The 13370-nt window shown below is 53.5% G+C and overlaps 1 protein-coding gene across 1 annotated transcript; it reads left to right on the forward strand.

Annotated features, from left to right (window-relative positions):
- Positions 1-5581: 5581 nt before the first annotated feature.
- HMOX1 (heme oxygenase 1) lies at positions 5582-12802 on the forward strand. Its single transcript, XM_082634998.1, has 5 exons — positions 5582-5704; positions 6884-7004; positions 9204-9695; positions 11033-11132; positions 12178-12802. The coding sequence occupies exons 1-5, from the start codon at positions 5682-5684 to the stop codon at positions 12306-12308; spliced, it is 867 nt and encodes a 288-aa protein (XP_082491124.1). The 5' UTR covers positions 5582-5681; the 3' UTR covers positions 12309-12802.
- The last annotated feature ends 568 nt before the right edge of the window (positions 12803-13370 follow it).

Consider the following 13370-nt stretch of genomic DNA (forward strand, 5'->3'; position numbering starts at 1 on the left):
GAGATAAGGAATGAAAACGTGTTCCATCAGGGCCAGGGCCCCCCTCTTCTCCTGCTTTTTTGTGGATGGGGGCACCCAGCCCTCCCGGGAAGGCCATGATAAGCAACCCCTATTAAATGCTAACATTTCCTGGTGACCGTCTTACTGCTTTGGGGAGCTCTTTTTTTCCCTCTCTCTTTTTTACTTTATTTTTATTTGTATTAAGGTACAGTTAATTTACAACGTTGTGTTAGTTTCAAGTGGACAAAGTGATCCAGTTATACATATATAATATGGGGAGCTCTTTTATTAGGAATGTTCATCTTTTGTCTGTTACACGTGGAGCAAACGTTTTCCTCCCATTCTCCTGGTGGGGTTTCAACCTTCTTTATGAGGTCTCTCACAACCCTGAAAGATTCAGTGTTTGGCAGCCCAAACTGAGGATGGTTTTCACGACTTGGGCTCGTCTGCCTCGCGGAGAGGAAGGCTGTGGTCCATTTAGGCTGCACATCACTACTGCGCTCCCCATGCTACCCCCCCGCCCCACACCCGCTGGGTCAAGGTCTGTGTGGGGCATGGGTGCGGTCAGGACACCCTGAGTGACCCTGTTTACCCGGGGGGGGGGGTCCATCGATTCTCCTGGAATACCGGTCCAGCTGAAGCTAGAGGCCGCCCACCCCCCAACCCCGTGTTCCCCCAGCCTCATCGGGGGCCTCGCCTCTGTTTTTCACTTTGGAGCCTCGAGAGCTGCAGCCCGGGCCCCTCCCTGCCGTCCAAACCACTTCTGTTTTCCAGGCAGGCGGGCGGGCCGCGCCTTCGGAATGCTGAGTCTCCGTTTCCACGTTGCCCTCGCGCAGCTGCGTTTCTGCTGTGTCATGGTTGGGAGGGGGCACTGGCGGAGACAGGAAAGGCAGATTTTGCTGAGTCACCAGCTGCTTCCTCAGCCTCCAACGGGGTGCTTGGTGAAAGGGCAGCTTTCACATCTGGCAGGAGGAAGCGAAACTTCTAGAAAAGGGTAGAAGCTTCCCACTCAAGTGTTTGCACAGCGTTGGCAAAGCCCTGTCCCATACATCTCAAAATGGATTTGTCCAGGACTGAGCTGCTGAGGTCCCCCACTGCGGTAAACTGACAATTCCATCCTCCCACTTGGCTGAACCAAAATCTTTGGAGTCATCCTTGACTTCTCCTCTTTCTCACATCCCATTTCCTGTTCTTCGGACATTCTTGGTAGCGCTGCCTTTAAAATATGAATGTCCTAGGCCACTCCTCTCCCCGTCCTTTCCAAGCCACCATCGTCTCTCCCTGGATTTGTGCAGTAGGTAGCCTTCTGCCCATGTCCTGTGTCACCCATAGCAACCAGTGATTGATCCCAGGAAACCCCAAGTGAGGCCCCAGCACTCCTCCCCTCCAAGCCCTGCAGTCTCCCCTACTCGCAGACGGTCCTTGCAGCGGCCTGCAGGCCCTACAGGCTCTGTTCCCATCTCTTCTGCTCCCATCTTCTGACCCGTCCCCTCCCACTCACTGCTGCAGCCACACTGGCCTCCATGCTGCTGCCTGTCCCTGCCGGGTCTGTGCCACCTGGGGCCTCAGCTGTGCCTTTTCCCTGCGGCCCCAAAACAACGTCCCACCCCCGACATCTCCCAGCCTGTATGGCCCACCCTGACCTGACTCTGATTTAGCATCACGATCGCTGAGTGCTTCTCACACTTCATGTCTCTCTGACTTCTCCTGCCAGGTCTCTTCTGCCTCCAACCTGGGAAAGTTCTCTCCTTTTAAGGGCTCCTGTGACTAGACTGGGCCCACCCAGAGACTCAAGGGTGATCTCCCTACTTTCAGGTCTGTAGCCTTAATTACGTCTGCAAAGTATGACCCTATTCGATGGTAATAGAACATATTCACAGGTTGCAGGGATTAGGCAAGGACATCTTCGTGGGACCGTGACTCTGCCCACCACAGATAAACGCCCACCTCCCGGGTTTGGGGAGGAAGACACGTGACCATGCTTGGGAGAATGCTTGGCTCAGAGCAGACCCCAGTGTTTCTTTCCGATTTCCACTCACATTTGTCTCTGGTGCCCCCTGCCCCCTTTCTGGATCATGTCCCCAGGCCCAGACTTCATTAGGACCCTGAGCACCCACATTCTGTCAAGGTAGGCTTCTAGCCTCTTCAGCTTCGTACCTCCAGCGCACATATAGAACTGGCCCGTTTCAGCGGCTCAAGCATTTGACTCTGAAAGGAAATCCCAGAGAGAGGGTGGTAGGTCCTCTGATGCAATAAAGCTGTAACGCTGGGAAATGGCAGGAAGGGTCTCTCTATCCATCCCTGTTCTGCTTCCCAAAGCTGTCGTGGCAGATACCACAAACACAGTGGTTTGAAACAACACAGATTTATTCTCTGGAGTTCCGGAGGTCAGAAGTCCTGAAATGGGTGGGCAGGGCTGCGTTCCTTCTGGAGTTCTAGGGGAGAATCTACTTCCTCGCCTTTTCTAGCTTTTGGAGGGTGCCTGCTTTCCTTGGCTCGTGGCCTCTAACTCCATCTTCAAAGTTAGCAGCACAGCATCTTCCAATCTGTCTGTGTCCTGCTTCCCTTATCACATCACCTTCCGTACCTGTAACCCTCCAGCCTCCCTCTTATAAGGACTTTTCTGATCACATTAGGTCCATGAGGATAATATAGGATAATCTCTCCATTTTAAGATTCTTAATTTAATCCCATCTGCAAAAACCGTTTTGCCATGTAAGGTAACATATGCAGAGGTTCTGGGGATTAGGATGTGGACATCAGCCTACCACAGGAGGAGAAAAATACCATTCAAATCACTCCAGTTGCTTGAGGACAGGGAAGCGGGGGAAGTCAGGAAGCTGAATCAGCACAGAGAAGGGCCACAAGCTCAACACTGGGACAGACGAGACACTAGATCAACTCTGACCCGGCCTCCTTTGCCCTGGGGTCGTCTGGGACAGAGGGGTGGTCTCTTCTTACCAAGTCAGGGGCTCCCAGGGAAGAAGCTGGAATGAGTAGCAAACCTGGACTGGGAGCCAGGAACTCTGGGTCACTGAAGGCTCTGTGTCCTACGGGGCACAGCCTGGGGAAGTCACTCCCCTCTTGGGCCCTCTGCTCCCACATGTTAGGTACGAAGATGTCAGATCACACGAGCTTTACCTTCTGGGGTTTCTGAACGGACAGGCTGATGGGAAGCATTCAGACCTTCACACTTTTATCCTCTAAACTCCTGGAGGACAGATTAGCCCCCCTGTAAGAAGGCATGTGGTGTGAGGGTCAGGAGTATGGGCTGAGGCTTCAAAGTGCCATGGTTTGAATCCTGGCTCTGTTATCACTAGCTGTGTGACTTGGGAAAACGACTTAACCTCTCTGTGCCTTAATATTTACATAAACAAAACGCAGATGAAAATGACAGAGCTGTTGCCAGGATTAAATGCAATCTTGCACATAAAGGTTCTACACATAGTAAGTGTTCAATAGTTTGGCTCAGATCACAATTTGTAATTGTAGCTTGATTCCAGCCCTTTCTGGCAGCCTAGCAATATTATCCTGTTTACCAGAAAGAGATCTTGTGACAACTATTTATTTATTTATTCATTCATTCATTCATTCAATGTTGTCTGCTACTTGCCAGGCATGGTTCCAGTCTCTGGAGATTTCACAAAACAAAGCAAAGCCCCTGCCCTCCTGGAACTTACATTCTAATGGGGGCATCTGTTTCTAATAGTTGTTCTTTCTAGAAAGTTCTTGGCAACTCTTTTTTGAAATCTTTTAGCAGCTCCAGTTCTAGGTCTGACCTCTGTGAATCTTGTGAACCAGTAAATGCCACCCTTTGTAGAATGAGCCTTTCAAGGACAACCCTGGAGATGACTTCTGGGCTGTAGTGGGGTAACCATGTTCCTTCGGGTGGTCTTCCCCTCCACTGCATTCTGGCAGATGACACTGCACCTTAAATTTTGAAATCTTTGTGCCAGACTGCTTGGGTTCAAACCCTTAACCTCTCTGCCTCAGCTTCCTCATTTGTAAAATGGGGACAATAACAGTACCAACCTTATGGAGTTATTATGAGGATTTAATCAGTTAATACACGTGTTCAGTACAGCGTCTGGCGCACAGTAAGTGCTCAGTGAATATTAGCTGTTAGTATTGCTGTCACTGTTCATTGAAGCAGAAGGTGGGTATATAATTTATACCAAGAGCTGAACTCCTTGGCATATAGCCCTTCTATCTAGGAGGCTCAGCAATCCCCAGGTCACTGGGTTGATTTGGTGACTGAAATTCAGGTCAGTGATCCTGGAAAAGTGTGGATCATGGGCCAGAGCTCTGACCTTGGGCTGGATGGACACACTGACCTCCTGTACCTGCCTGGTTCTTCCAGACTGTCTCCAAACATTGGAGACTCCTATAGGCGTACAGCCGGGAAGGAATGTCTCAGCCACCATAGTCCCCCAGTCGGGGAATCCGTGCTTGACGGGCGGTCCTCAAGCCTGTACTCACATTCCTTCAGAAATGGGGCACTTGCTACCCTGTTTACAAACAACATCCTTGTAATGAGCCAAAATTACCTTTTTAGTTTGTTTTGTTTTGTTTAATCTAGAATCCAGTATTGCAACATTGGGAAGGGGCTTTAGGAAACATCCTTGCTGTTTGTTTTGTCATCTGGGCTCACCCAGTGACCTACTTATCCCCAGCCCTAAGGGATCAATCTCCTGCAGAATTAATTCCATAGTTGATCAGAGGGCCAGCTCTGTTCCAGGCCTAGTGTGGGCACTGAAGATGAGATGAATCAGACCTGATGAGTCCTGGAAGAGCGCCCTACACAGGTAAGCAGGGAGGTGGTCTGGATGACCAGCATTGCTGTCCAGTTGGGTACCAAGTGCTAAGAAGGCCTGGAGGAGGCAGGCAGCGACTGGACTCACCCTGGGGCTGGGTCCCGTCTTCCTGCTTTATGTATGACCTTCGGCATGCCACTTCATTCCCCAGCCTCAGTTTCGCTGTCTGTAAAATGGTAGTGATCTACCCCACAGGGTAACTGGAGGGATGAACCATGAAAACAGTGCAGTCTCTAGCACCTAGTAGGTCCTCAAGAAAAAAAAAAGGGCCCTAAGTGGACATTTAAAGGGTGTATGATGAGGCAGGCTGCCAGCTGAGGGACCCGGGAGGAGGTGATACTTAGGGAGCCGGCTGGGGAGGGGGAAGGGGGGAACTGCAGGCAGGCTCAGGGGTCGGTGAGCCCCTGACGTTGCCCCACCCTCCCAACCTCCTGCTGTGAGAAGCGCTGCCTCCCAGCCCTCTGGAACCATTCAGATCCCTGGAACGTTCAAGTCCCATCACTGGGTGGGAGGCTCTGGAAGTGGCAAGATCACACAGCTGCTCAGATTTCCAGAAGTTGTTGGTTTTTTTTCTTTTCTTTTCTTTTCTTTTCACGTCCTGTTTTAAATAGCTTTGTTTTCCAAGGGTCATATGACCGCTCCTCCTCCACCCCCCGCAGGCCAGGGGCGGGCGGGGCGCCGGCCTCCGCGGGTGTTGCAATGTCGGGCCAGTAAGTGTGGATCGGCTGTGTGGCGGTGGCCACGTGACCCGCCCCGGGGATAAATAGACGGCGCGGTCTGGGCTCTGCACAGTCGTCCTCCCGCCTCCAAGAGCCCGTCCCAAGCCGTCGGAGCCAGCCCCGGATCCCGCACCAGCACCGCCGCAGGATGGAGCGCCCGCAGCCCGACAGGCAAGCGCGGGGCGAGGGACCGGCCTCTCCCGGGAGGGGCAGCCCCTGCCCTCCCGCCGAGCTGCCGAGATTCAGCCGGGAAGCAGGAAGCGACCTCGCTGGGCGGCCGGTCTCTTGGGCTTTGGTGTAAGGAGGAGCGGGGTTCCAGTCCCGCCCGGTGGGGCAGTCGGAGGGTTGAAAGATGATTTACATGCCTGGCTCCCTGGCTCCGGGTGGGTGACCCGATGGGAGTGTTGCCGTGGGATCCAACTTTGTTTTTGGCTTTGGACTTGTGTGTGCTTGGAGGTGGCCGTGTGCTGAATCCGAGATCCTGGGGGCTGTCCGAGGCTGGGCGAGAGTGCGTGCTTCTCTCACTAGAGCCCCCTCTTGGCCGCATCCACCTCTCACTACCTGTTGAATGCAGGAGCAGGACATCAGCGTGGCTTCTGTGTCCCCGTTTACCGATGAGGATGGCACAGTGGGGGAGGCAGCAAGGCCAGGGTTCCCTGGCTAGCTGGGATGTGAACCTTGGTCTGTCCACCTCCAAGTCTGGCTCCTTTCCTTCTCCCAAGAATTTGATCAGCATGTACAGAAGAGGGGATGATGTTTCTGGAAGAGGTGTGGGAGAGAAAGGAGAAATGACCCTTTTCTGGGAGGCGGATACAAACATAACGGCAGAAGTACTCTCCGAAAGGGACTTTTTCTTTGAGTAAAGCTGAATTTACTTAGCCTTTTAGCTCAATCACTTCTGTGATGAGCAAAATATTAGAAGGGGTCATGAGATTTGTATCTGAGCTCAACCAAGTTAATGAATTAAATCTTGGGTCTAAAAGCCAATCAGAGCACTTACAAAGTTGAATGTGAATGTGCATCCTGCCCACTGCTGCTTCTCCCAGGGTTGTGCTGCTCCCTTCTCTCCTCCATTGAGCATAACTGGTCCCAGGACTTCCCTCTTGGTTTGAGGGGGACCGTGTTACGTAGTATCTTAATGACTGAAAAGTGTGGATGGGGCTGCATCTTAAGGCAGTTGGGAACATGGCTGTTTATTAGGTGAGAGGCTGGATTTCTGCAGAGAAGCCTGATAAAAGCTGAAATCTCTTTAAGTCTTGCCGACAGGCAGGGGTACCCTCAGAAGCTCAACGTTGGGAAGAACTCTGCTCAGAGCCCCCCCCTTATTCACGTCCCTCCCTTCCTCTGTAGCATGCCCCAGGATTTGTCAGAGGCCCTGAAGGAGGCCACCAAGGAGGTGCACACCCTGGCGGAGAATGCCGAATTCATGAAGAACTTTCAGAAGGGCGAGGTGACCCGAGAAGGCTTTAAGGTATGTGGCCTGGTGGTACCAGCCCTAGCAGAGGGTATGTTGGGTGTGGGTGCTCCCAAGGCTCAGGGCAGTGGTTTAAGTGGGGATGGGGACCAGGGATGCTGAGGGGCCAGATGGGCATGTTCAAGGGAATCTTTTTACAGATCGTGACATTGAGGCTCAGAGAGGGGAGGTGACTTACCCGAGGTCACACAGCACATTCACAGCCTGCTATGTGGTGTTGTGGAGGGGCTGGGGCAGTACTACCATCAGCTGACCACCTAGGCTCTGCTTGGCATTTTACTTAATTTTGAATTAGTGCCTCAGTCTTGATAAGGAAGATGAGGAAGGGTAGGCTCAGAGAGATTAAGTAATTACCAGAAGGTCACACAGCCAGTAGGTAAATGGGAAAGGCCAAAATGGAACCAAGGCTGGTTTCATTTCAGAGCTTATGCTTCTGACCTAGTTCTCATCTGCCTCTGAAGGCAAGGTGGAATGTGGGTTCGAGCCCAAGCGCATCCATTTCCTAATAGTAAGATTATGGACACCTCATCTATCCTCCCTAAGGTACCTTTTTCTCATCCATGAAATGAGATGTTTCAACAGCAGGGTTTTCTTTTCTTCTTCTTTTTTTTTTTTGTCTGTGCTGCATGGCATGCGGGATCTAGTTCCCCGACCAGGGATCAAACCCGTGCTCCCTGCAGTGGAAGCTCAGAGTCCTAACCGCTGGATTGCCAGGGAATTCCCTGCAGGGTTTCCTTAAGTGCCCGTTGTACGTGAGGCACAGGTTTTGCCGTTTCCCAGTACAACTGTGAAATTCATACAAATAGAAGGAAAGCATGTGGCGAAGAACCAGGCAGGTGCTGGGTGTGAGGAAAGCCTCGTTCGGGTTGAGCTGTGGGGCTGGGGTGCTGTAGCCCTGCACTCCCGACACCCCTGCCTTTTGCTTTCGGGAGCCTCTCCCACTTCCAACATGAGAGGTGCTTCAGTGAAGGGAGATTTAAGGTGCAGCTCTAAGGGGTTGGGGCCCTGGGCTATGCCCTTGCTCCCTCGTTCCCCCCCCCAAAAAAAAGCTGACATACAGTTGCTGAAATGAGGCTGGGGCAGAGGCAGTGGGGACGTGGCTGCTGGAGTATCCCATCCCCAGCCACTGTAGACTTTGGGTCTTTCTTCTCAGCCACTGAGTTCAAAGGCAGCACAAAGATCCACGAGAGGACCCAGTGCTCACTCGGATTATGCTGATGGAGGTAGCGTTTTTTATCACCATGGCCTCTGACTCAAGTGCTAAGCGCCAGGCTGCACCTAGTGCTTTACGTGTGTCATCCTGCTGGACCTGCACACCAGCCCGTTCCTGTGTGGTTGGATTATCCCTCTTTGCAGGAAGGGAACTGAGGCTTGACTTGTGCAGAGCCACTCAGACCTCGCATTGCCCAGAGAGGGCGAGTGGCTTATCCATGGTCACACAGCTGAGGACTGGCTGAGCCGGGTTAGAACCAGGTCGGTCATAGTCGAAAGCCCAGGCTATTCTGTACCAGGCTGCCTGGCTTTCTGCCCCAGTGAGAAATGGCGCTGCCGTGAACGTTTATGGCTCAGAAATCATCTGGAAAAACCTCAACCAGAACATTTAACCTTTGTCCTCCTTCAAACTCAAACTAGAGAATTAATGTGTAACGGGAGTTCCCCGAACCAAGGAGCACTGGCCCTGTCCCCCAGCTCAGCTTCCAGAGGGGTCCTTTGGGGAGGAGAACCATGCCCTGTAGATGGTCATCCAGAGGTCAAAGGCCGGAGGTGCCTGGCATCTCCTATAAGTACTTTCATTCACGTACGTTTTCCAGAGCCAGGATGGCCCCCTTAGCCATGCCTGGGCTTGGCTCCATTTCCATTTCTTACTAGCTATGTGACCTCCATGTTGCACACTCTCTCTGAGCCTTAGTTTCCTTTTCTGTAAAATGGGCACAGCTATGCCTTTGTTGGATTTTTCCAAGGATGAAGTGAGGCTGCGTGTTTTATCCAGTGTGATAAAAGGGTTTTAGGCCCAGACGGTGCATGATCGAATTTCTCTCTTGTATCACTCCCTCTGGCTGCTGTGTGGAGGGGATCGGAGGGGCTGGCAGGAGGTGGGAGCCCAGCCCGGGGAGGTGACAAGGGTCCCTCTGAAGGCAGTAGTGTGAAGGGGCTGGATGGGGAGTTCTTATACCAACCCGCTCGCTCTGGTTTCAGCTGATAATGGCATCTCTGTACCACATCTATGTGGCCCTGGAGGAGGAGATCGAACGCACCAAGGAGAACCCAGTCTACTCTCCCCTCTACTTCCCGGAAGAGCTGCACCGAAGGGGGGCCCTCGAGCAGGACATGACCTTCTGGTACGGGTCCCGCTGGCAGGAGGCCATCCCCTACACGCAGGCCACCAGGCGCTACGTGCAGCGACTCCAAGAGGTGGGGCGCGCCGAGCCCGAGCTGCTGGTGGCCCACGCCTACACCCGCTACATGGGTGACCTATCTGGGGGCCAGGTCCTCAAGAAGATCGCTCAGAAGGCCCTGGACCTGCCCAGCTCCGGAGAGGGCCTGGCCTTCTTCACTTTCCCCAACGTCGCCAGTGCCACCAAGTTCAAGCAGCTGTACCGCTCCCGTATGAACACTCTGGAGATGACCCCCGAGGTCAAGAAGAAGGTCCTCAATGAGGCCAAGACTGCCTTCCTGCTCAACATCCAGGTGAGGGTCGGCCGCCCTGCACAGCCGCTGCGTCCCCCAGCTGCTCCTCCAGGGACATTTCACGTGGAGCAGGGGAGGTGGGGGCCTAGGGGCAGGGGCTTGGGGGCCAGGGTTCTAGTTCTGCCACTTACTGGCTGGGTGATGTTGGGCAAATCCCTTAATCGCTATGTACTTCAGTTTCCCTATCTGTAAAACGGGGAAATGACATTATCTCGTAAGAGTTGTGAGGTTTAAGCGAATTTAAATCAATCAGGTCCTAATAGCACGGCGTGGCATGGCATCAGCTGTCTAATATTAGCTATGGTTATTGTGGGTTTTGAATGTCACCATTGTGGCACTCCGTGGCAATCCTCTGTGACAACATACAAGTTGCCTGTGCATTTGTGTGTAGCCAGGTTGGCACTGCAGGGGTTACGGGTGCTGCAGACATGGCCTCCGCCTTCTGGGCCTCTCAGCCCAGCCAGGGAGGCTGGATGTGTCTTTCTATAAGTGTCTCAAATCTAGGGGAAGGTGAGCTTCAAGCAAGGCCTTGCCTTGAAGGCTGACTTCTTGGGCAGGGCTGGGGGTGGGTGTGTTCCCAGGGAGGGTGAGGTTTCTTCTAATCCGGATGTTGTAGAATCCCATCGCTCTCCCCCCCCCCCCGACGTGGAGGCCCCATGGGGACTGGGGCTCCCAGCTTATGCTCTCCCTGGCTCTTTATTCCCAGCCTGGGACCCCAGAAGAGCCTGGTCCGAGCACTCCTTAATGGAGCAATGCCCCTCCCTTGCATTCCCCTAAAAAACAACATCATCACCCACAAAACCTGGTCAGTCCTCCAAGAAAATCTGTCTTTCAGAGAGGCGGTGTAGAAAGAATGGGAGGTTTGGAGCCAGAGCCCCGTGGGAGGGTTTGCTGGTGCTGCCTGACCTCTGGGTTAGCCTCGGCCCCAGGCACTGAATCTCTGGGAGCTGCAGTTTTCTCATCTGTAAACCCTGGCTAATGAATACCATGGACCACACTTACCAGGGGCGAATCTCACCAAGAGAATGGAGTGCCTGCTAGGGTACCACCCGTGACATAAGTTGCAGAGGGATGCAACATAAGGGCGTGAGTGGCCACGGTGAGCCCTGAATTCAGGGTAGCTATTACTGGGGAGTATTGTCCCCCAATACCCGCAGGCAGGCGGGTCAGATGGACTTGTGACATCTTATCTCTTAAGCTGGATGAAAGGTCCATGGATGTTCAGTATCTTTTCCTGTGATTCTGGTATGTCCTAATGTTTCACAACCACACCTCAAACCTCCCTTCATCTGGCCGGTCCCCACCTCTCACAGAGACACGTGTCTTTTGTCTTGCAGCTGTTTGAGGAATTGCAGGGGCTGCTGACTCAGGACGCCAAGGACCAGAGCCCCTCGGGGGCACCAGGCCTTCGCAGGCGGGCTGGCAGCAGGGCGCAAGGTGAGGGCTTCCAGGGGGCGGCATTTGGAGGGCGTATGGTGCAGCTCTCTGGCTCCAGCACCTGTTGACTCTTCTGTCTCCTCAGTGTTTTAAATGCGAAGTCGGGTGTGGGCAGAGGGCGTGGGGCCAGCCTTCAGCGGGTGACTGCAGCCACGTGGGTGACCCCTCCACGCCTCGGTCTCCCCAGTTCTAGAATCAGGGGGGTTGGGCTCGTTCTAGGTCACTGGCTCGAAAGGAAGACTTGCACACCGAGGACCCTCAGAAGTCATGGCAAAGCCCTCTCCCCTCTTAATTGAGGTTCCTTTGGGGGCCTTTTAATGGTTCCCAGGCAGAGACGCCCTGACATGGGGCAGGGAGCCCAGGACAGCTGCTAGCTCTTCCCCCGCCATGGACGCAGGGAAGACATGTAACCTCGGGGTCGTGTCTCGTGTTAGTCCCTCCCTCACACTTCTCAGACAGCTCTTGACGGGGTGGCTGTGCTGAGAGAACATCTGAGAGACTTCCAAAAGCACCAAAGTGCTCCACCAAATGTCCCCTGACACCCCGTGGTGGCAGTGTGGCTTTGGGAGTTGGGGGAGGGGAGGGGTGAGGCTCAGCCACCTGCTTGGCAGGTCACCTCAGGTCCTGGGGCCACCCTTGCCCGCCTTCCCTGCGGCTTTCTCATGTGTGCTAGGCCCACGTCAACCCCTCTGTTGGCGGGATTGAGCCCGGGAACGTTGGAATGTGGCCAGTCCTAGTGGGATTGGCTACCTGGTGGGGGTGAGGGGACTTGGCCCTAACGCACTGGTTCTCAAAGTGTGGTCCCCTGGGTATCCCTGGAGGGTACTTCCTCACAATGTAGCCGAAAATGGAAGACTGGAGAGCTTGGAGAAGTAGTAAGCTCCCTGTCTTCGGAGGTATGTAAGCAGTGGCCAGAGGGCTACCGGTTTGCATTGAGCGGGACTGTACTAGACCCTGCTGAGGCCCCTCTGCTTTGTCTTTCTGTGATGTCAGACAGGCCCACCTCTGTCCTCCTGGTGTTGACACTGTCCCCTTTCTCTTTCAGACTCTGCTCCCACAGAGGCGTCCGGGGGGAAGCCCCAGTTCAGCATCCTCTCCCAGGTGCCGCTCATGCGATGGGTCCTCACGTTCAGCTTTCTGTTGGCAACGGTCGCCATGGGGCTTTACTCCCTGTGAATGTAAGCATGCTGGCTCCTGGCCGTGAACTCTTTTTGGAGAGGGACAGTCTCTTGGCCGACTTCCCTCCCTTGGGCAGGGGGAGTGGGAGCAGCTGTTGGGGTCCCTGCGTCCCTCTCTCTCTGGAAGAAAGGAGTCTGCGGCATCTCCCCCAACCAAAAGCACGTCCAGCCAATGACCTGAACTTTAGAGTGGGACGTGGGGTCCTGCCGAGCCCCGAGGGCACCCTCCCCACCCCGTTCCTGCAGCAGAGCCCAAAAGATGTAGCCAGAAGCGACCGCTGTCGTGAACCTCCAAGTGCCCTGGGTCCCCGGTCTCCTTTTGACATGCTGTGACCGCCTGCCCCCTGGGCCATGGCAATTTTTGTATAAATATGCAAAGATGTTGTGTCTCGTGTTTCCGTCTTGCTTTTGTTGGAGCCGCTTTTCATTCCTGACTCGGCCTGAGCTGCGGTATTTTGTTGTGTTCTGTTTTGTTTTCGTAACAGGGTTGGGGTGGGAGGGAGGGGTTTAACAGCACTGTGGCCTTGGTCGCTAACTTTCATGTGAAATAATAAACTACATGGCTTAATAGTAACCTGAAGTGTTTTTCTTGGGCTCTGTTACCTTTGGGGAGCTGACTTTTCCTCACTTGTTTCTTGAAAGCCTGGTGGGGAGAAGGGGTGAAGGTGGGGATGGCAGGAGCTGGTCTGGGATGTTGTGCTCTGTTCTGAGGATGTGGGGGGGGGGGACCTTTAAGCCGTCGGTGGGCAGGTCTTTGTGGTGAACCCTGCTTGATGCAAGACTCCGCTTTACTGAAGATGGGATTCCCTGTTAGGCTGAAATGAGCAGATGCTGGGATAAAATTTGCATCCTGTACAGTGAATCCAAGGGAGTGGAGTGTGATCCCTGGTTCAAATTCCTGCTGCTCCATTTTGTAGCTCTGCCTTTGGGGTTAGTTATTAACCTTTCTGGGACCCAGTTCTGTCACCTTTAACATGAATACAGTGAGACCCAGCTCATCTGTTTTGAGAAGCAAATGAGATGCATGTAAAATACCAACAGTGTATAATACTATTATGAA

Source organism: Mesoplodon mirus (assembly GCF_964341445.2).
Source record: "Mesoplodon mirus genome assembly, chromosome: 11".
NCBI lineage: Eukaryota > Metazoa > Chordata > Mammalia > Artiodactyla > Ziphiidae > Mesoplodon > Mesoplodon mirus.

What these genes read in the sequence shown, in the direction of transcription:
- HMOX1 (XM_082634998.1), top strand. Translation starts at nt 5,682, where the DNA reads ATGGAGCGCCCGCAGCCCGACAG. An exon ending in TGACCCGAGAAGGCTTTAAG is followed by an intron (nt 7,005 to 9,203) that starts GTATGTGGCCTG and finishes CTCTGGTTTCAG; the next exon opens with CTGATAATGGCATCTCTGTA. An exon ending in GGCTGGCAGCAGGGCGCAAG is followed by an intron (nt 11,133 to 12,177) that starts GTGAGGGCTTCC and finishes TTTCTCTTTCAG; the next exon opens with ACTCTGCTCCCACAGAGGCG.